This window comes from Daphnia pulicaria, chromosome 4 (genome assembly GCF_021234035.1).
Source record: "Daphnia pulicaria isolate SC F1-1A chromosome 4, SC_F0-13Bv2, whole genome shotgun sequence".
NCBI lineage: Eukaryota > Metazoa > Arthropoda > Branchiopoda > Diplostraca > Daphniidae > Daphnia > Daphnia pulicaria.
In genome coordinates this window covers 13013485-13034842 of record NC_060916.1, presented here as the reverse complement: position 1 = coordinate 13034842, position 21358 = coordinate 13013485, and the positions used below count along the sequence as shown (strand labels likewise).

General features: G+C 40.4%; 6 protein-coding genes and 2 long non-coding RNA genes across 8 annotated transcripts; 5 read left to right on the top strand and 3 right to left on the bottom strand.

Moving 5' to 3' along the window:
- Nucleotides 1-2539: 2539 nt before the first annotated feature.
- Nucleotides 2540-3657, top strand: LOC124337744. The gene is made up of 5 exons (XM_046791771.1): nucleotides 2540-2587; nucleotides 2663-2872; nucleotides 2965-3192; nucleotides 3247-3445; nucleotides 3512-3657. The coding sequence occupies exons 1-5, from the start codon at nucleotides 2540-2542 to the stop codon at nucleotides 3655-3657; spliced, it is 831 nt and encodes a 276-aa protein (XP_046647727.1).
- Nucleotides 3658-4500: 843 nt separating this feature from the next.
- On the top strand, nucleotides 4501-9348 carry LOC124336902 (hemocyte protein-glutamine gamma-glutamyltransferase-like). Its single transcript, XM_046790816.1, has 20 exons — nucleotides 4501-4721; nucleotides 4959-5000; nucleotides 5076-5117; nucleotides 5192-5416; nucleotides 5478-5581; nucleotides 5648-5876; nucleotides 5938-6071; nucleotides 6139-6274; nucleotides 6357-6583; nucleotides 6671-6848; nucleotides 6912-7077; nucleotides 7140-7243; nucleotides 7309-7415; nucleotides 7483-7574; nucleotides 7646-7788; nucleotides 7859-8193; nucleotides 8266-8389; nucleotides 8463-8623; nucleotides 8690-8826; nucleotides 8888-9348. Exons 2-20 carry the CDS (start codon nucleotides 4964-4966, stop codon nucleotides 9027-9029), a joined length of 2823 nt encoding a protein of 940 aa, XP_046646772.1. The 5' UTR covers nucleotides 4501-4721; nucleotides 4959-4963; the 3' UTR covers nucleotides 9030-9348.
- A 136-nt stretch (nucleotides 9349-9484) lies between these two features.
- LOC124337240 (histone H2A) lies at nucleotides 9485-13340 on the top strand. The gene is made up of 2 exons (XM_046791345.1): nucleotides 9485-9821; nucleotides 12608-13340. Exon 2 carries the CDS (start codon nucleotides 12638-12640, stop codon nucleotides 13016-13018), a length of 381 nt encoding a protein of 126 aa, XP_046647301.1. The 5' UTR covers nucleotides 9485-9821; nucleotides 12608-12637; the 3' UTR covers nucleotides 13019-13340.
- On the bottom strand, nucleotides 10142-10610 carry LOC124337214 (histone H3). The gene has a single exon (XM_046791316.1). The coding sequence runs from the start codon at nucleotides 10593-10595 to the stop codon at nucleotides 10185-10187; it is 411 nt and encodes a 136-aa protein (XP_046647272.1). The 5' UTR covers nucleotides 10596-10610; the 3' UTR covers nucleotides 10142-10184.
- On the top strand, nucleotides 10692-11243 carry LOC124337293 (histone H4). The gene has a single exon (XM_046791400.1). It carries the CDS (start codon nucleotides 10892-10894, stop codon nucleotides 11201-11203), a length of 312 nt encoding a protein of 103 aa, XP_046647356.1. The 5' UTR covers nucleotides 10692-10891; the 3' UTR covers nucleotides 11204-11243.
- Nucleotides 11874-12527, bottom strand: LOC124337270 (histone H2B.3). The gene has a single exon (XM_046791376.1). The coding sequence runs from the start codon at nucleotides 12243-12245 to the stop codon at nucleotides 11874-11876; it is 372 nt and encodes a 123-aa protein (XP_046647332.1). The 5' UTR covers nucleotides 12246-12527.
- A 2553-nt stretch (nucleotides 13341-15893) lies between the features above and the next one.
- Nucleotides 15894-16575, top strand: LOC124337414. The gene is made up of 4 exons (XR_006917341.1): nucleotides 15894-16109; nucleotides 16184-16313; nucleotides 16383-16485; nucleotides 16540-16575. It is a non-coding gene; the product is annotated as an uncharacterized LOC124337414 (long non-coding RNA).
- A 1669-nt stretch (nucleotides 16576-18244) lies between these two features.
- LOC124337429 lies at nucleotides 18245-19571 on the bottom strand. The gene is made up of 3 exons (XR_006917356.1): nucleotides 19280-19571; nucleotides 19022-19178; nucleotides 18245-18949 (listed from the first exon to the last, which is right to left on the bottom strand). It is a non-coding gene; the product is annotated as an uncharacterized LOC124337429 (long non-coding RNA).
- Between the last annotated feature and the right edge of the window lie 1787 nt (nucleotides 19572-21358).

Below are 21358 nucleotides of genomic sequence, written 5' to 3'. Positions count from 1 at the left end.
ATATATACAAGTATCCTCACACAAATTAAACTGCACTGTTAAATTCCAGTTTTTTTGGAAACCTTGCTTGTTCCAGTCTAAAACATTTTCCTCCGTCACATTTTCACAAGAAAACAAGTCAAGCAATTTAAGAGAGTTACTGTCAGTCATTAACACATCTATACCATCTTTTGACACGGCATTACAGCGTGTTAATTCAAGACTTCTAAGATTTAGAAAATTGTTTAATTTTGCGGCTTTCTGTAACACATCATTAGTGAGGGTGCCACAGTCATAAATGCGGGCGTCTTCAAGTGCAGGAGAAGACAAAAGAAAAAGAAGAACGTTAGATGGAACATCGTAACTGCTAAAGAAATATTTAAGTTCCTTGAAAATAGATTGCTTATTTCTATTACGTTCGATTTGAAAATTGTCTCTTTCGCTTGCAGGCAATTCCGTTACACGGCCACAATGATTACTGATAGTCAGGGATTTTAGATTAGAACAAAACTCGGCTATAGTGGATACTTGTACCAAATTTAAACACATAATGTTTAAAACCACCAATGATCTTCCAGTTACTTTAAGAAGTGGAGCCACTCCGCCACTAAAAGTGATTTTTGTGTTACGTAATAGGCCTACGCATGGACAGCTCCAGATTTCGAGTGCGCGAAGCATCTTAATTTGCTTTAAACTTAACAAATCTCTGTTCGTTAACCCCTTTGTTGCATAAATCACGATACGACTAATTGAATGACACGAGGATAGTGCCTGTTGCAGACTACCACATTTATAGGGCTTATAGGGCGTGTGCAAGATTGAAGGAGAAAAGAAACCGTTGAAAATGCCTAGACGCTTTATCTCTATCGCCATCTTAGCCAATTCTATCAAGACATCAAAGGTGTGATGACTATCAAGGATAGTGAGGGTTGGTATATGTCTAAGAACTAATTGAATTCCTTCCCTTGTAATGTTCGTATGAAGAGTATTCAGTTGTCTGAGGGTCTTGCATAGACCTGGTTGTTTATGTCCCGGAGTAATAGTCCTAAATATTAATTCCGAATCAACACCAAGACACAACCAGTTAATTCCAGTGTCTGTCACATGAGAGCAAAACTCAACATTTAATGATCTATTAAAAAAAAAAATAACAACCACACTTTACAAATAATAATAAATACTGCTTTGGTAGATAATTACCTTTATTCGTTACCATAAATTCCGATGCTTTTTAAACGGCTATCTCCCGCTGCGGTATACTGAAGGTTCAATACTCGTAGTTTTGTAAAATTGGGAAAGAAACTTAAGTAGGCGTCCGAGAAATTAGCAAATCGCAAATTTTGAAGATGTGGAGTGATAAGTTATTTCAAGGACTCTCGTCTCCATTGGGTTTCTATGCTTATCATTTATAGGTAATATGATTGCTTCTAAGAGTGTTGTGGCTAAATAAGAAAAGGTGCGATTAACGAAAAATGTGTCAATAATGATACGCCGTGTAGGTAAATGATGAAATTGATTGCAGCTCTTTTTCGAAGGAATGACAATAGATGCTTCGCTGCTACGCTCATTTGCTGATATTTCAGCCAAACACATTTTAGCGCATTTTAGTTTCTAAACTTTTCTTTATTAAGATTTTGCACAATTTGAAAAGAGATTTTATTTTCTGCACTTTAGGCATCTTTGCAAAATTAAAGCAGCGTGTTAATCGAGTAAAACAACCTAATGAATGGTTCGACAGATCTCGTGGACAGACCAAGAGAAGCAATGAGGAACGTTTGGCTCGAGAGTCTCACCTACTGACTGGTTGGAAAAATAAGTATAGACGACTTATATTGCTGTCAAATCGACATGAAAAGTGGCCTATTGGATAAGGTGAAAAGGGTGGATCGTGGATAGATTCGATTTTATCGCTTAGTAAGATAAGGATGACTGTTCAGTGTTCACATTGCATTTATAATCCAAAAGAAATAAAATGGGTAGTCTCCAGGTAGTCTCAGGTTATATTGGTGACGATACATATAAGAGGTTGAAGGTTAATCCAATTCTCTGGAGGAGATTTCCCAGAAAACACTTTAATTAATATCTGACAACCCCAGCTTATTGCAGAAAAGTAAAATTATCTAAATAATGTATTATTTATTATTTTCGATTATTTGTGTTTTAAAATGCAGTTATTTCTGCTGTGGTGTGTAATATGCGTGATTTTAAAATAAAAATGAATCACTAATTCTTAAGAAATACTTAAGAATTTATTGACCTGATCAATGATTATTCGATTACGTTTTCCACAATCTTTTACGATTTATGAGTTAGAGAGTTGGATTCTATGTTTCCTTATCGTAGGCCAATAGTAGTCCATGTTAATTTTTTTATTACAAGATATACGAATTAAAATTCCTTGTAATAAATAATTTTATTTATTTTGTAATTTTTTCACCCACGCGCGAAATTAAATTAAATCTAATTCCTTGCCCTTATTATAATTTATCACTCATAAGTTGTTTATTGTATCATAGATCAAGCCTAATATTTAATGTGTAAAAATCGAGCAGTGAACACCATGCAGCCTCTCAGCAAGTCCTTCTCAGCTTTTTCTCTCCAATCTCAGGTAAATCATTCATTAGTTAGTCTCTTTAATTTATGGATTCATATAAATGTTTGATTGCATTTTCCCTTGATTTAGATTCCATCGGCCACATTGTCCATGGAAGTGAGCTACATATTCCATTCGCACCTGATTGGCAGAGCTGGGAAGAATATCAACCGTGTGATGGACACCGGAACGCGCATACATTTCCCTGATTGCAATCGCATTGCCGGTGAATTCAAAAGGAACAGCGTCATCATTCGTGGTCCGATTGCTAATCTCGAAAATGCTCGTCAACGTATTCGGGTAAGCCATTATATCGCTCGTTAGTTCTTGTTTTTTTCTATTTCTTTGTGTTCACTACATACATAAATTTTTGTTGTTTTCTCGCCCAAAAGGCGGATATTCCGGTAGAGTTTATCGTCGATTGCAACATTGAACGAGTAAATTCCATCGGCGAATCTTCGTTAAGTGATAATTTTTCCAAGACATTTGGTGTCTTGATGCGTTTCTATCCGAAGATTGATGGCGTTAGTTGCCAGGTCAATATCCGTGGGCAACAAGATCGTCTTCAACTTCTCAAAGACGCTGTCACGTATTTTGGACGTGTAACTCATACGTCTGTGGTAATACACTTTATTCACGTACGTTAAAATCTATGTATTGTTCTCTGTATGCAGGATTCGGTGGTGATGAAAGTGGAAACATCGTTCGATCACGTATGGATTGTTCGGGACTACATCGACAAAATCGTCACAGCCACAGGTACCGGAATTCGTTGTGCGAATGTTTCTGTTCTAAAGGATCTGCCGAAAAAAATATTGCGTTTGGATTCGTGGGTCTATGGATCAAGTTTACATGGCCAGTTCTATGTTAAATGTAAGTTGATCTGCTTCTTGATCTTGCCATTTACCCCAAATAAAATGTTTTCTTCACGTTTCATAGGGACTGCTGCCGATGCAGTTAATGGTTCAAATCCCTTCAGATCGCTTCAACCGCCATCTTTTAGGTATAGCGCAAAATATGGACGTAATGTTTCACGTGGAACACCCCAGTTCAGATATTCTGACGATAAGACTCTCTTCGTATGAATGGAACACACGTATGATATGTCTTATATCTTTCTTCACCTTCACAAATATTTCAATGTATTTTAATTGCAGGACATTTGTTTTATGTGCTGAAGTGTTGTCTGGAGTTGCCCAACTATGTGGCCGCTGTCATCCCAAGTGTATCTCCTACTTGGTTGGATCTTCCGGATATTACCCAGCACAGTTCTTTCCGTAAATATTTTTTCATCTCCATTGTTTTTGGCTGGAATTGTGCTAAAAATTTAAATTCGTGTAACTTGTAGTTCAAGCCTCACAAAAGCTGTTAAGTTTGATGGCTTCCTCGAATAACGGGAATGTTCCTCAGCAATCGAGTACGATCGCGATGAATGTTCCACGATCTGTCGACACTTCCAGCCCGGATTCTAGCTCTACAAACTCGTCACCCCGTAAGCCATTTCCTCTTTTAATTGATTGTAGTTATGTTAAAATCTACAAACATCCTATTAATACTGGTTTGACGGTTTTCATTGCTTCAAAACAAATTTACAACGAATGTTTCTGTAATATCTGAAATTGAATGCAAAAAATCTGCACGTACTAGTAGTTAAGAACATACTTAGAAATGACAAAAATTTTTGTTCGGCACAGTCGAGCATGATTTCAACGTTTGGTGAGGATGGCAAGAAAAAAGCGTAGACTGTGACCAAGAAAGACGCACGAAATTGAATCCCCGCGACTGTGAGTATACATAAGTTTATAGTTGTGACTATAAAGTAACCCCATCTGCTTTTGTTCCAGTTCCGTTTCTGTAACTTGGATGTCTGGAACCACAAACTCAACGATGCATGTGATGGGGATAAATAGCGAAGGAAGACGCCGAATGAATTCGTGTTGGTTTTGCATTAGCTGCGTCAACACGTCGTTGGATCGGTGGAACGTCGAGTTAAATACCCAATTCAGCATATCCGTCTCTTTTTGAGTTGAGACATTTGTGCTGTAGACCTGTCTTCCCCAAAAAGGTAGACACGCTTGTTAAACCACGGGCTCCGGTCTGTCTTGCTGCGTCCTCTCTGATTTTGACCAAAGAAACCAATTTGATCTTGGTAAGTTATTTCACTGCTAATTTTTAGGAAATCTAATTAAGTGTTTTACAATTTTTTATTTTTTGTTTTTTTCGTTCATTGTTCGTTATTTATTCATTTTACTTTTTAGTATCTTATTTATCTAAATGGTTTTATTGGGGTTTACCCGCTACGTTGCAATATGTTTTATGCTCAAAATAAGTATTTTTAAAATATTTATTTCGTTGCTGTAATTTTTTTATGCATTTCATTTTTTAGGCGCAATGAGTTCTTCATCATTGAATCAACCCGGATCTCCAGGTATAATAAATTTGAAAATAAATCCCCCTTTACTCCAATGCGATGTTGATTGAAATTCTTTTAAATCTGACTTAGGCATGTTGCGTCGTTCGAACATGACTCAACAAGGATCACCAGGTAAATAGCAGCACATTCCAAAATACTAAATTTTCCATAATGTTGTCATGCTGTTTAAAAAAAAATATCCATAGTTATGTTGCATCGTTCAATGAGCAATTCCGGTTTGAACAACTTGGCCCATTCGTCGAGCTTCGTTCGCCGTAACAACGATCGCGATGGAATGGGTAACAACGCCGGAGTCAGTCCCGGTGGCAGCAACGCCGCTTACCGCGCCTCATTGGTCTCGCACTACGCCGAAGATTTGGACAGACGTCGTCGCGCTGAACGAGCTGTCGAAGAGATTCGCACCGATGGAAGTAATACATTTCTCCGTTTCATTCGTTCTACAGCAAATTTTAAATTTGAAAAACTATCTAGTGCCCTCAGATAACCTGAAGATCGAATCTGTTGAGCTTTTCTCACGAGACAACGCCCGAGAACATCGCACTGATCGCTACGAGATGGTTTTTGACAACGGCCGCGTAACAAATGATGAGACTTTTGGCTAATTTCGTACGCTAATTGTCGACTGTAAACTTTGATAACAGGACATTGGATCTCCATCATCCATGGCTATGTCCAGGTCCGTGACAAACATGGCTTCCATGTCTTCGATGTCACCAATGTCATCACCAATGTTGTCGATGGACTACCGTTCATCTTCTTCACCGTCGACTACCGTTCTCCGTCGTGGCCAGCCTTTCTTCATGGCTATCCGCATGAAGGATCGTAACTTTGATCCACGCCGTGACATCTTGCGGGCATCGTTTACTTTTGGTAAACAGACAGTCACGAAATGAATAGTAGTAGAATTCAACGCTAATATTATGACTTTTAGGCCCCAATCCTCAAGTGACCAAGGGAACCAAAGTCGTTTTGCCTTTCCGCATGAATCAGCGCGAATTCAGCCGGGCCCCGCAAAAGTGGGACATGCGTCTCCATCAACAAGAGGGTTTCAACATCACTTTCCAAGTAAAACTATCGTAATTCTGAATTTCTTGGCGGTGCCTTAAATTTAAATGTCTTTCGATTTTGGTAGGTTCACATCCCCGCCAACGCGCTCGTCGGATTATGGCGAGTGAATATTGAAACGACGACAACGACGCCCGGTGCGCGCGTTGACGAATTCCGTTTCAAGGATGACATTTACATCTTGTTCAACCCCTTCTGCCGAGGTGCGTTGTTCGTTTAGATACCGTTTTGTGTGAAAATCGCTTAATCAAAATTTTGATTATTTTACTCCATAACATGTAACAGACGACCCAGTTTACTTGGACAACGAGGAGCTTCGCAGGGAGTATCTCATGAACGAGACTGGCAAGGTCTTTGTAGGCACTCACCACCGCCCGAAAGGACGCCGTTGGGTTTACGGTCAGTTCTCCGACGTTGCTCTGCCAGCTGCCCAACTTTTGCTTGAACAGTCTGGTCTCAACCCGACCGAGAGAGGCAACCCTGTCCAAGTCGTCCGCGCCATTGCTTCCATCGTAATCAAATGACATTTCATTATTCATAGGCTGGTGAACGATTTCTTAACAATTTCTTTCTTAACAATTTTTCATTTGAACTAATAGATTAACGCCAACGAAGGCTTTGGATTGTTGGAAGGCAAATGGGAAGGCTCGTTCGAAGATGGTGTTTGCCCGTGGGTGTGGACTGGAAGCAACAAAATCTTTGAGCACTATTTGCGCAACGGATCCAAGCCAGTCAAATACGGACAATGCTGGGTGTTTGCCGCCGTGGCCACTTCCAGTAATTAAATCTATGACCGAGTTTCATATTTCTGTAAAAATCCCCTCTATAAAATGTTGACAGTCTTCCGTGCTTTGGGTATTCCATCTCGTCCCGTGACCAATTTCGTTTCCGCACGTGATACCAACCACACCCTGTCCGTCGACAAGTACTTTGACATCTTTGGCGATGAGATGAAAGGTGGCCCAGATGGCGACAATCAGGATGCCGTTTGGAACTTCCACGCTTGGTAACATTATTTTATTCTTTAGATGCTTCATCTTCGTTTTAATTCTATGATTGACCGAGAAGGACTGAAGTTTGGATGTCAAGACCTGATCTCCAAGCCAATTGCAATGGATGGCAGGCTATTGATCCCACTCCCCCTCCTCATTTCTGGCAGAAGAACACGGGAGGTTTGTTACCCAAGTTATTGAATTAAAATTATGATATGTTTAAATCACATTTAATCATTTACTAGATCAAAAGAGCCGTGGACCGTTGGCCGTTGAAGCTTTCCGTCGTGGACCCTCTTCCGTCGAGTCGGTTCGTCGTGGTGAAGTTGGATTCGCTTTCGACACCCCATATGTAAGATTTTAAAAGAAGAAATTATTATCTTTAAAAGTGACGATTGATGACAAACTGAAAATTGCAGCTGTTTGCTGAGGTCAACGCTGAAGTGAGTCACTTCCAGGAAGACGAGACTTCACACTGGGGATACAGGAAAATTCACGTCAACAACTACCAGTAACATTTAAAATTTTTTTTTAGCTATTTGCGTGTCAATAGTTGGAGCTCATTCCATTCAAAATTTTCAGGGTCGGCCGCATGATCTTAACCAAGCGACCGGGAGCCGACGATGACGTCAGCGACGCCGACGCAGAAGATATCACGAGTCTTTACAAGAACCCTGATGGCATGTCCCGCTATCAGAAGCAAGGCGATTTCAACTATCACTTCAGTAAGGCTCTAGAACAATGTCAAATCGATTTAGCCACTATTAACATTTGTATCTCATTGGGATTGAAAAGATCAGGGAATGTCGTCACCCTATCTGGAAAGGAGAGATATGAATATGAGGGATAGAGATAACAATAGGGATATGATGCACTACCCTGGAACATCTGTGCGTCGATTGAGTTCAGTCGATATCGCTCGCAAACCCTGGTATGATGAATCACGTCATCCTACCGATTCCGGTAGCTCTGCAGCGGAACGCGTCTCAGCCATGAACGCATCTCGCAGTGTTGAACGAACTCAGCCTATGTTTGACAACCGACCAGTCAACGAAGATGTTTACTTTGACTTGATCGAGCAAGAAAAAGTTGCCTGGGGACAGCCTTTCAATCTCCAAGTTCTTGTCCAGGTATTTTAAACCGCAAGAAATTCCCGCGCTTTCCTTGATTTAAAAATGTTATTGGCTCGATTTCAATTTTAGAATCGTTCACAAGAAATGAGAACCATCACGACGATCCTATCTGCAAACTCCGTTTATTACACCGGAGTTACTGCGCGTCGTCTTGGTCGCAGCGATCGTCAGTTTGTTCTTCAACCTGGAGGCCGTAAGTATTTTTGTTTCTGCCTACTTTGATTATGAAATTTTCCCGACTGATCTCGTTGCAAATCAAACATCAGGAGAAACTCTGCAAGTCCGCATCAGCTGGGACGAATATCGCGACAAAATTGTCGACTATGGCCATATCAAGATCTTTGCCATGGCTTCTGTGCAAGAGACTAAGCAGTCGTGGAGCGAAGAAGATGACTTCCAGCTGGAGAAACCCAAGTTGGATGTCCAGGTAGCTTTCTTGAGCGTTACTGTGGTCTTACGCAGCTCTTCTGATAAATATTTAAATTTGCTTTAGATCCGAGGAAACCCGCAGGTGGGTCAGGATTGCTTCGCTACATTCAGCTTCATGAACCCAGTGTCAGTTACTCTGACAGAGTGCGAGTTCACATTCGAAGGACCCGGTCTTGTTCGCCCACAAACTGTGAAATACCGGTGAGATTTATTTTTTTTTTTTATGTAATATTCATTTAATTCAAGTAATTCTGTTCGCCAGTGACGTGAAACCGGGAGAGATGATCAGTTTCGCCCAAAAGTTCATTCCTCGATTCAACGGTGAGCGCAAATTGGTTGCCACTTTCAACTCTCGCGAATTGGGCGACATTGTTGGCTCTCGTCCGATTCACGTTCGTGACTGAGATATTTCTCATCGAAGCAACCCGACTACCACGTAAACTCGTTCGATATGACAATCTGGACCTTGAAACGGACTTGGACTTGCCCATGGAAAAGTGTTGCAAATTAGACAAGTAACTCTAGTTTTTTCTGCACTTTTTACAACTCTATTTCATTTACATATTAAATACCCAAAAATGAACCATTTGCGTTATTATTGTATCCAATTTAACCACTCTTCTTATGCTCCTCTTCTTATTGATGGTGTTGGTTTAACTGCTAATCTTCTTATACTTTCTGGGTGATGGTTTTAGTCAACCAGAATAAATTTCATCAATCAGATTCCTTGTGCATTGACTTGTTTTACGGCATCGATGTGCTATAATTTATTATATAGGAGTAATGTTATTGTACTCGTCGTGAAAATGAGGTATTATTACGGCCTCCCGGGACTTCACTAAAGTTGAGCGAAATTTTTTGATAAAGAAAATGTGACGTCCGAAGACGGGATTTGTTAGTTTCTTTGGAGCCTATTGAGAAGTACACAAATAGGTTTTTGAAGGGTCGCGCCGTTAAAATGTTGGATGAGCTCAACATTCTGGCCACTAGGTGGCCTTTTTTGTTTACTTCGTCGTGTGCATAGATTTTGATTCGTCTGTGTTCTTGCTATACTTTTTCGTGTCTGGGAAAATCGAAACAAATAATTAGAATGAATTGGAATGTGTTGTGAATTTGAATAAAAGTGATGGGATTGAAAGAATGAGTGGCGAGGATCACATGGATAAACCGACTGCCATATTTCGTTTGCAAACCAGGTTGGTTCAAAGTTTTCAGTTTCCTATTCATAGCCATTACTGTTTACATAGTTTGTGGTTTACTTATTTTGGCGAAGTTCCAAAATAGTGCATAATGTTTCAATGTCTGCTCTTGTTTACCAAGAAAAATTGGGCATTTTTCATTGGTACATTGAAATCATCAAAAAGGACATTTAGAAGGAACCAGTAGTTAGCGATAAGTAATAGTATTCTTTATTGTAAAAGCCATTCCCTTTCACTGACATTAGTCTGTGACAGTAAGAAAGATTTACATAATGAAAATAATTGGTGGTTGAAAATCTTTCTTTAGTAAATGGTGGCCCTGAAAAGGGCCGATTGGTAACTCAAAAGGGAATAGGTCGCTTAAGCACGTTCACCACGAATACGGCGAGCGAGCTGGATGTCTTTTGGCATGATGGTGACTCGCTTGGCGTGGATGGCGCACAAGTTGGTGTCTTCGAAAAGACCCACCAAGTAAGCCTCGCTGGCCTCCTGCAGGGCCATGACGGCCGAGCTCTGGAAACGCAAGTCGGTCTTGAAATCCTGGGCGATTTCTCTGACCAAGCGCTGGAATGGCAACTTGCGGATCAGAAGCTCGGTCGACTTTTGGTAGCGACGGATCTCACGAAGGGCGACGGTGCCGGGACGATAACGATGGGGTTTCTTGACTCCTCCAGTGGCCGGCGCACTCTTGCGAGCTGCTTTGGTGGCCAACTGTTTGCGGGGCGCCTTGCCCCCGGTGGATTTACGAGCGGTCTGCTTGGTACGGGCCATGTCGAACGACTGAAAGTTGAGATAAGGATATAGTAGAGGGATGTTGGATTTATATAGGGGTGCAGGGAGACGTTGAGGAATGTATGGGATCTCTTTTCACCAATTGGTTGTTGGGAAAAAGGGAGGGAAGTTGAGGAATACAAAGCTTAGGCTTTGTTGACCTGAGTTGGGGTGGCTGTTAAGCTCAACCAATGCGGATGGATTTCCCACCGGATCGATTGGTATATAAAGGGGCCCTTGTGAAAACATTCGACATTCAGTTTGTTCTTGTACTCGTTCTGAAACTCATTTAAGAAATGACTGGTCGCGGCAAAGGAGGAAAAGGACTCGGCAAGGGAGGCGCCAAACGTCATCGCAAAGTTTTGCGTGACAACATCCAGGGAATCACCAAGCCGGCCATCCGTCGTCTTGCCCGTCGTGGTGGTGTCAAGCGAATCTCTGGTCTCATCTACGAGGAGACCCGCGGTGTGTTGAAGGTGTTCCTTGAGAACGTGATTCGTGACGCCGTCACCTACACTGAACACGCCAAGAGGAAGACGGTGACGGCCATGGACGTCGTCTACGCACTGAAACGCCAGGGCCGCACTCTGTACGGTTTCGGCGGTTAAATTTGATTTTACTATTCAAACTCTGATCTTTCAATCCAATCGGCCCTTTTCAGGGCCACCATTTACTTAAAGAAAAAGATTTCTCAACCACTTAAACTATATTCTTATTGACTTTATACAAGCTAGAAGAAGAAAATCCTTAAATTTTGAATTCATTAATATTCTAGAGTACAGGTGATATAGCAGACTTTGAAGCATGTGTTTATTTATATTGTGATACTTAAACTGTTTAGCCAAATAACCAATCGAAAAATGCTGTTTCCTTCGGTTTTCTTAGATTTTTACAGTATTTTCATTTTTATTTTTGACTTTCCGTCAAAAACAAATGTTTTATGGTAGGAGTATGTAAAAGAAGTTGCTACAACCCTTCTCTGAATCAAATGAATAGTGATAACAACGCATTGAACCGGATCTGCCAAACTTAAAATTCAGCAGTAGAGAAAGAAATTAAGCAGTGTCGAATCACTGGAGAAATATAGAGAAAAGCTCTAGATCACAGTATTTCATAACGTTCCGTTGCACTAATCAACAAATTGGGTTGAGTTCGGGCATTAGTGGGTTGAGCTCGATTAGAGAATAAATGTCGAAAAACGGTTAATGTTTATCATTTCTTGAAAATTTGGTGGCCCTGAAAAGGGCCGTTTGGTTTGTGGAGACCAAGAGGACAAATCTACTTGGTGCTGGTGTACTTGGTCACTGCCTTGGTGCCTTCAGACACGGCGTGCTTGGCCAACTCACCGGGCAAGAGCAGACGGACGGCCGTCTGGATTTCCCGGCTAGTGATGGTCGAACGCTTGTTGTAGTGGGCAAGACGGGACGACTCTCCAGCGATACGCTCGAAAATGTCGTTGACGAAGCTGTTCATGATGGTCATGGCTTTGGAGGAGATGCCAGTGTCGGGGTGGACCTGCTTCAACACTTTGTAGATGTAAATGGCGTAGCTCTCCTTCCTCTTGCGCTTCTTCTTCTTGTCGCCCTTGGCGATGTTCTTCTGGGCCTTGCCAGCCTTCTTCGCAGCTTTTCCGCTAACCTTGGGGGGCATTCTGAGACTTGGAGTAAATCTGAGATTACTAGGCAAATACCAGTGACGGTTGTTAGACTGTCGAGGGTATTTATTTCATATCTTGTTCACCCTCTTTACCTGACAGAAGCAAATTCTTCCGACCCGAGGACCAATCGGGTAGCCCCAGTTGGACAGATGTTCCATGTTCAGCGCAGAAGGAGGAGGAGCTTCTGGTAGTAAACACAATCTTCCTTGTGTTGTACGAAATAATGGCGGGAATATGTTTTGCAGCTGCCCTTCCGATTGGTTTAAAATGATCTCACTGTGTTCACCATCAATCCGATCAGTATATAACCCTCAACATCTTTCTCAAACTTTATCATTTCGTTCCTTGATTATAGGAACCGCGTTCACTTACTCAACATCTAAACATGTCTGGTCGTGGCAAAGGAGGCAAAGTCAAGGGAAAGTCAAAGACCCGTTCCAGCAGGGCCGGACTTCAATTCCCCGTCGGTCGTATCCATCGAATGCTCCGCAAAGGATCGTACGCAGAGCGCGTCGGTGCCGGTGCCCCCGTCTACTTGGCTGCCGTCATGGAGTACTTGGCCGCTGAGGTCCTCGAGTTGGCTGGTAACGCCGCCCGTGACAACAAGAAGACCCGCATCATCCCTCGTCACTTGCAATTGGCCATCCGCAACGACGAAGAGTTGAACAAACTTCTCTCCGGTGTCACCATCGCTCAGGGTGGTGTTTTGCCCAACATCCAGGCCGTTCTCTTGCCCAAGAAAACCGACAAGCCCGCCAAGGCTTAAACTTCTCCCGTCTTTTAATAAACGGCCCTTTTCAGGGCCACCAACTTAATTTAGAAAACAGGAATTTGCTAAGGGCTATTTTTCGAACTTAGTTTATTACACACTTTATTTTAATCTAGCTGTGGAAATGATAACGTGCATGTTGTCTGATTCGCAAGGGGGTACGCTTGAATTGTGTTTGCTTCAACCTAATTCTTGGTATATGAAATGAATGGTATATGGCAGTACTCCTACAAACAAAAGTTGTTAATTAATTACTTCAATTTTTTAAACCATTTCTCTTTTGAACTTACCACTGCCCTATAACTTTCTCCTGATGTCACGAAATGGGACAATAAGTTATGTGGCGAGGATCTACGTTGATTTTGTACACTTTATTAGCGAGTTATTGAACGTCACATGCCTTATTTTAATAAATGAACACCAATCACAAACAGCTCTTTGAGGTTTGCCGTCATTTAAGTTCGTCCCCATTTAAAAATTTAAAAAGTAATTAGGTGAATAAACTCCGTTTGGTATCGTTTGATGTCGCTAAAATCGCATTGTCTTGTTATCATGTCGAAAGTTCGTGCTGCTTTCTTTTTCCCCTTTGTTTTTGGAATAAATTCAACACCATATTAAATTTAAGTGTTCTTAACTGATTCTAGTACCTGCCTAGTTTATACCAACATCTTTTTTCTATTTGAATTCTAGATTGTGAGCTTTCAACAATGTCAGGTTTTCTCACCATACTACAACTAATGACTGAACTGTTTTCCATCTATCTGATCAATCCTTCTGATCCTTCTACTGTGAAAATCATCTTTACTTATCAGATGTTTGAATGAGATACAGAAACAGGTAAACATAACAGACTTTTCCTAACTAAACACAGTTTCACTTGAACTATGTAGGACTTTGAATTAGGTGCCTTCAATAGTGTGGAGTTAAAAATTGCTGTTACACTGTGCTGTATTTCTTGATCACTTGAAAGCAACTTGACACTAAAAGAGGTAAATATTTGTCGCTGTTTTCTTCCAAAAGCATTTAAAAGAACTTCATTATTTTGATGTGTATTTCAGAAATATGTGGTGGCTACACAAATAGCATCCACATATTCTTCTTTATTAATCCGCAGCCCTAATGGGATATGTGAGCAGGAGAGCATCTCCCTGGAGTTACCTTAGCCCTGTAATGGTAAGGTTTTACTAGATCACACAATAGTAGTTCTAGCTTTTTGAAAAGTGATACTTTATTTGCTTTGCCAATTCCAATTGTTGTCGGCTTCTAGAATTTTCTCCATCTCTTCTTTGTGCCTTAGTTACTCTCATTTCTTTTTTTGTTTGTTTTGCCCTTGGTTTTTCAAACGCGCTTCTACAGTTGCAGATTAACCGGAAATCTCCTCCCCATTACAAGGGTAAAAGAAACATCGACATCGAAATGATGCAATTAAAAATATTTTTTACATTAAGTTCCCGAAATTATGCCCAAATTTGACCGTTTTTTCCTTCGAGTAACTAATAAACTAGATTTGCTTAAAAATGTTGTAGCCTATGTGTGAAAATCACAACCTCCAAATCTCAGAGAAATTTAATATTGTTGTTGATCAAACTTTGTTTTCTCTGCGCGTAGAAAAAGTTAGCAGTGACTTAACCGTCCACAAATCCACTCCATTTCTAAAAACCTTGGAATTTGATTTTTAATGAATAGATCAGATTGCGTAGCATTTAATTGATTCCCGCACTACTAGAAACTTTTGAAAAGTCGTAGTAGACACGTTAAAGTGTTGCAGCTCCCACAATCGAATAATCCAACGAAGATCGCCATAAGGCCTTGCCACCTTGATATATTTTACCACCATTCGTTTTCCCTGTGCATTTGAATTTTTGCCAAGGTGATTTAAAAACTGTGCCATTCCCCGCTGACTACGAAGTGAATGCTTTCGGCGAAATAAAAGTTTTGACACTGATGTTACTTATTGTTGACTGATTGTAACTTAATGTTGTTTGTTTTTTGTTTTCAAGGATCAAGGACTGACGCCGATTATCACCTTCAGATCTGCAGATTGAAGCTGTTTGTGGTTTGTGGTGCGTTGCTTGATTCTTGGTGACGACGGGATGATCGTAATTTGGTGAGTAGATGAGGCGTAAGTCTTGAGCTCTTTTGTTTTGAGACCTCTGTTGCTTTTTATATCAATCGTGTGTCGACGAGTAAGAGCGCGAACGTTAGTTTTTAACTTTCTCCTTTACTATTTCTTATTTTTAATGCTAGATTGCTATAACATGGTCTTTGGTCATTTCCCTGTCAGTTTCAGTTACTTTATACATTTCTAAATACTTTATTGGCAATTACTATAAAGTAATTTGGGGTGATAACTTATATTTACAGTTCCAGCGACAAAGCTCACTTGTTAAATTTTCGATTTATATTCATTTTATTTACTTCCGGTTTTAAATTAGTTAAAAGTTCTGTAAATATTAATTTGACGCTCTAAAGAACCAGGTTTTCGTGATCCTCGTCCAATGTGGGGTTGATTTATTCACGTATCAGTAAAAAATATCGGAAAATCGTTTAATTTGTATTTCGTTTAAAATCACACCTAATCGACCGCAAATCTCATGGAGATCACGAACATTTGTTTAATTTGACGACAGCTCAATGGTTAAAGCGCTTTCGCTTATTTCCGGTTTTTTCCGGAAATTTTTCTTAAACTAGCAAGTGAGCTTTGTTCCGTTTACAGTTCTACGTATTGCAAGCGTGCAACTAACTTAAGATTCAAAATTCATTACTAGATGTCGCCAGTATCGCCCATGTTGTTCTGACATCGTGAAAAAACCAGGCGAAAAGGGCGAAATAAATTATAGCTAATTTATACTTATATTCCTGTGATTTCAACTTCATATCATATGTAGGTTTACCTTGACCTAATTTCCTTATTTTTATACTGTACCAACTTATTTCTTCAAATTCTAGATGCAAACTGTCAGTTATTCCAACAAGTTGACTTAGCGCGCTCAGTCGATTTCCATCCATTAGGCCCATCATGCTGTCAAAAGCCTAAAACTCATGTTTGAAGTACACATATATTGGAATAAAAATGTGCCGAGATAAGGTATTTACCCATTACTGCTTCCAGACCATTACAGATTTTTATATAACATGGGTATTCTTGCTCATGAACCATAGGATCTTTTCTGAATCTCGCCTATTTTGGTGGCGTACCCTGCAACAGCATGTTTATTGTTATGGCTGATTTTACTTCTGTTTAGAAGGCAACTCTAGAAACTCAAAGCGAAAGCAGCAAACTAAGAGATAGGTAGTGTTTTATTTCTCTAGGTAAATTTGTAAATAACGAAGATAATTTCCTTGTCCCATTCCCACTTAGAGTTTCAGAGACATGAAGAGTGTGAAGTGACCTGCCATGTATGTACCAGATCTCCTTTATGAAAGTCAAATGCCTTATTAAATTCATCACCCATTTGATAAAGGTAAGCATCAATACCACCTATCACTACTGCAATACTTCATGACACTTTCTTTAGCATCAGGAAATTTATCTCAACATGTGAAGTAATGCTGTTGGTTGCTGTGAATTCCATTTTTACGGTTTTTTCATCATAAACATTTCAGTGTGCTTCTTAGAAAAGGTAAAGATTTGATATGCTTTTATTGCTTTATTCATTTTTATATTTTCATTAATGTAAAACATTTTTTTTTTTTTTACAGAGCACGCAGTTTCTTTATGGAATCGTGTGGTCCTGGCACGGAGATTCTTGAGCCAACGCTGACCTTTGTCCATGACGGAAGAGGGACTTCCACCAACGTTCTTCTCCATCCTTATCTTCGCGACGCACGCTCATCTAACTTCACTGCTTCTAAACACAATTTGTTTTACTTCACTGGCGAGTTTCTGGACCACTTCAGTGATCGCTTCCGCCCGCTGTTACACACCTGCAGTCACTCACCACGTAATTATGCCCAGGTACCCAACAATTGACTTATTTTCGTAGATTATCTACTAATAGTCTAGTTGCGTTAAACTCTGTCTGTGTATAAATAGTTACCAAAATCAGTTCCTTCTTCTGCGCAAACGAAGTTTTACTTGGACGTCTCTTTTTTCTAACGATAGACGGCTTTTTTGCAGCTGTCAAAACAGTCAGTTCCAGTTACTTTGCACTTAGTTATCTCTTTAAACATTTTTTTGTTCTGTTTACAGTTCTCAAAATTGCAAACTTGATTTTACGTTTATAAAATTGCATCTTTAAATCTTTGAGCTAAAAAACCTGATTGTAGTACTCTAATCCAATTCTTTTATCTGATTTAGAATGCGCCAACAAAATACTTCTGGCAATGGAAATGGACAATCGCGACCGACACCGAGAAGACTCGTCATCAACGTGGATCATCGTATTGTTGGTATTATTTCGTTTGTGTTAGTTAACCCGTTGGCTGCCACGCCTTTGTTCTCCCCTAGCTCCTTAGCACGGGCCGCGCTGTTCGGTCTCGTGGTTTACATGCCGCGGGGTCGGACAGTCGCACCAGCCCCAGATTCGCCGAAAGGCCCCGTTAGGCAGTGCACCATAGGGACTTCCCCCTTTTCGATACGGTGATGGATTCTAGAGGCGTGCATTCCATCTTCTCCTGTCACCGTGTCAGCCCGGACTTGTCAGCAATGGCAAGTCCCACTTCTGGTCATGGATCCTTCAGACGTGGCGCGTAGAATAGTAGAGAGCAACCTACGGGTTGTATGGCGTGGCAGCCAACGGGTTAACTTAAGTGTATGCATGTATTATGTGACTGTAAAATGTGGGGGAATTGTGGGTGGAGGTGGGACAATAAAGCAATTCCTTTTAAGATTCCTTTTGCTGTGTATTGACACTTGTAACAAGATCATGTTTAGCAGTTGATTCAATATATTTCTTACAACTTTAAACTTTTACAATTATACATAAGTTTTGACAAGTGACTGATCATTTCGAGACTAACTGCTTTGAAGAACCAATCACTATTTGCAATTCCTTTGTTACACCAACCTAAGTTAAAAATAGAGCTATTATTGTATTCAAAAATTTAGAGTTAACACTAACCAGTACGTCTTTTTCATAACTTACCCTGAATATGAAGTTCGTCCAAGCACCAGAATATGTCCGAATGCAAAGCGGATTGGAGCAGTACAAACGACTCCAATACATGAAAAAGTTTCAATGTCAAAAGGCTTTAAGGTGTTAAGAGATGTCATAGAAGATGTTTACCATTAAAAAATGTATTTTCTCATTTAAGATCAACAACTATTCCCAGTTACTATAGTAACTATTAAGATATGACCGACAAATCACAACAACCGACAAACACAAATAAATAAATCAGAAATTTCGGCTCTGGTATTTAAGAGCCTCCCTGTAGTAAACTGGAGAAGCGAAGGTTATGATAACATCAGGTGCCTTGGTGGTGTAGTAACTCGGGGCAGTGGAATACTTCGCAGCTCGGAGCAGCCTAAGTAGTAGCTCGGGTGCCATGGTTGTGTAGTACTTGGAAGCGTCGGTTTGGGAGCGGAGCCTCGGTATGGTAGCTGAGGGCAGCGTGGGTTGTAGTGCAACATGCGGCCTCGTCGATGTATTACTTGGGGGCCTTGGTGTATTAGCTAGGTGTAGCTAGGTGTAGCTAGGTGTAGCTAGGTGTAGTGTAGAAAACTGTAGCCTCAGTGTAGTGTTTCGGTCCAACGTAGTACGAAGGAGCAGTCGCTATGAAGTAATTCGGGGTAGAGTAGTACTTGGGCGCTTCAGTGTAGTATTTGACCACGTGGTGGTGTAATAAACTGGAGCCTCGATGTAGTGGCTGGGAACGGAGTAGTACTTAGAGCCTCGGTATAAGAAATGGGGCAGCAAACTTGGTGGTGTAGTACTCCGCTCCCTTGGTGGTGTAGTACTCCGCTCCCTTGGTGGTGCTCCGGTGCTGTAACTCAAGGCAGAATGTATTAAGCCTACGGTGTAGATGTTCGGGACATCATAAGTTGTGGTGTAATACTCCTTGGCTTTGGTGGTGTAGTATCCGGTTGTTGCGTACGTTGTCTGGTAAGGCGGTGACGTTGCAGTTGGGTATCCACCATACCCACGAGACATCGGTACACCAGTAGTCGACCCAACCATTAAGGACAACCAACAGCTGCACGACGCCATAGTTACTAGACATTAATAATTTTAACATTAATTTTCAATAATAACTGACCGAACAGAAATAAATAATAAAGTGATACATAACTCCATGTAAAAATAGAATATTTACCATTTGGTTGTGAACCGGTACGATGAAGAATGCAGTTGGTGACAAAAAGTGCACAGCAGTTGTTGCCGTGTCAGATATTCTCACTCAACTGATTTCAAATGCCTTTTCTCTCTCCTTTTATACATTTTTTTCTTACCCTGACCCTTATCTTAAGCCTTACGGCTATTACACCTGCTTGATAATGATGCAACACGTGTCGTGCTCACCCAACCTCTCCCCCGTCACATGACACGTTTTACGTTAAGATCTCCGTGACCTTCGAGCGTGAAGGAAATGCAAACTGGCCTTTCCTTCTTTAGGTTGACGTTGCTGGGGATGGGTCTACAAAAACCAATATCAAAATGAATAAAAAATGGCTGAGCCTTGCGGCTATTTTACCTGCTTGATAATGATTCAACTCGTCCAATTCTCACCCAACCTCTACACCACCGCATTGACAGTTTTACACGTTATGTTCCCCGCGACCTTCAAGCGTAGGTTGAACTCTACAATGGTAATTGAAAAATAATAAATAAAAACTGCATCAGTTGGAACATATATACCTTATCTCGGCACATTTGAATTCCAATATATGTGTACTTTAAACATGAGTTTTAGGCTTTTGACAGCATGATGGGCCAAATGGATGGAATCGACTGAGCGCGCTAAGTCAACTTGTTGGAATGACTGACAGTTTGCATCTAGAATTTGGAAAAATAAGGTGGTAAGTATAAAAATAAGGAAATTAGGTCAAGATAAACCTACATATGATACGAAGTTAGATTTGGTAATTGAAATCACAGGAATATAAGTATAAATTAGCTATAATTTCTTTCGCCCTTTTCGCCTGGTTTCACGATGTCAGAACAACAGGGCGATACTGGCGACATCTAGTAATGAATTTTGAATCTTAAGTTAGTTGGCTAGTTGCACGCTTGCAATATTGAGAACTGCTGTAAACAGAACAAAGCTCACTTGCTAGTTTTAAGAAAAATTTCCGGAAAAAACCCGGAAGAAAGCGAAAGCGCTTTAACCATTGAGCTGTCGTCAAATTAAACCAAATATTCGTGATCTCCATGAGATTTGCGGTCGATTAGGTGTGATTTTAAACGAAATACAAATTAAACGATTTTCCGATATTTTTTACTAATACGTGAATAAATCAACCCCAAATTGGACGAGGATCACGAAAACCAGGTTCTTTTGAGCGTCAAATGAATATTTACAGAACTTTTAACTAATTTAAAAACCGGAAGTAAATCAAATGGATATTAATCGAAAATTTAACAAGTGAGCTTTGTCGCTGGAACTGTAACTATCATCAGTTATCACCCCAAATGTCTTTATAGTAATTGCCAATAAAGTATTTAGAGATGTATAAAGTAACTGAAACTGACAGGGAAATGACCAAAGACCATGTTATAGCAATCTAGCATTAAAAATAAGAAATAGTAAAGGAGAAAGTTAAAAACTAACGTTCGCGCTCTTACTCGTCGACACACGATTGATATAAAAAGCAACAGAGGTCTCAAAACAAAAGAGCTCAAGACTTACGCCTCATCTACTCACCAAATTACGATCATCCCGTCGTCACCAAGAATCAAGCAACGCACCACAAACCACAAACAGCTTCAATCTGCAGATCTGAAGGTGATAATCGGCGTCAGTCCTTGATCCTTGAAAACAAAAAACAAACAACATTAAGTTACAATCAGTCAACAATAAGTAACATCAGTGTCAAAACTTTTATTTCGCCGAAAGCATTCACTTCGTAGTCAGCGGGGAATGGCACAGTTTTTAAATCACCTTGGCAAAAATTCAAATGCACAGGGAAAACGAATGGTGGTAAAATATATCAAGGTGGCAAGGCCTTATGGCGATCTTCGTTGGATTATTCGATTGTGGGAGCTGCAACACTTTAACGTGTCTACTACGACTTTTCAAAAGTTTCTAGTAGTGCGGGAATCAATTAAATGCTACGCAATCTGATCTATTCATTAAAAATCAAATTCCAAGGTTTTTAGAAATGGAGTGGATTTGTGGACGGTTAAGTCACTGCTAACTTTTTCTACGCGCAGAGAAAACAAAGTTTGATCAACA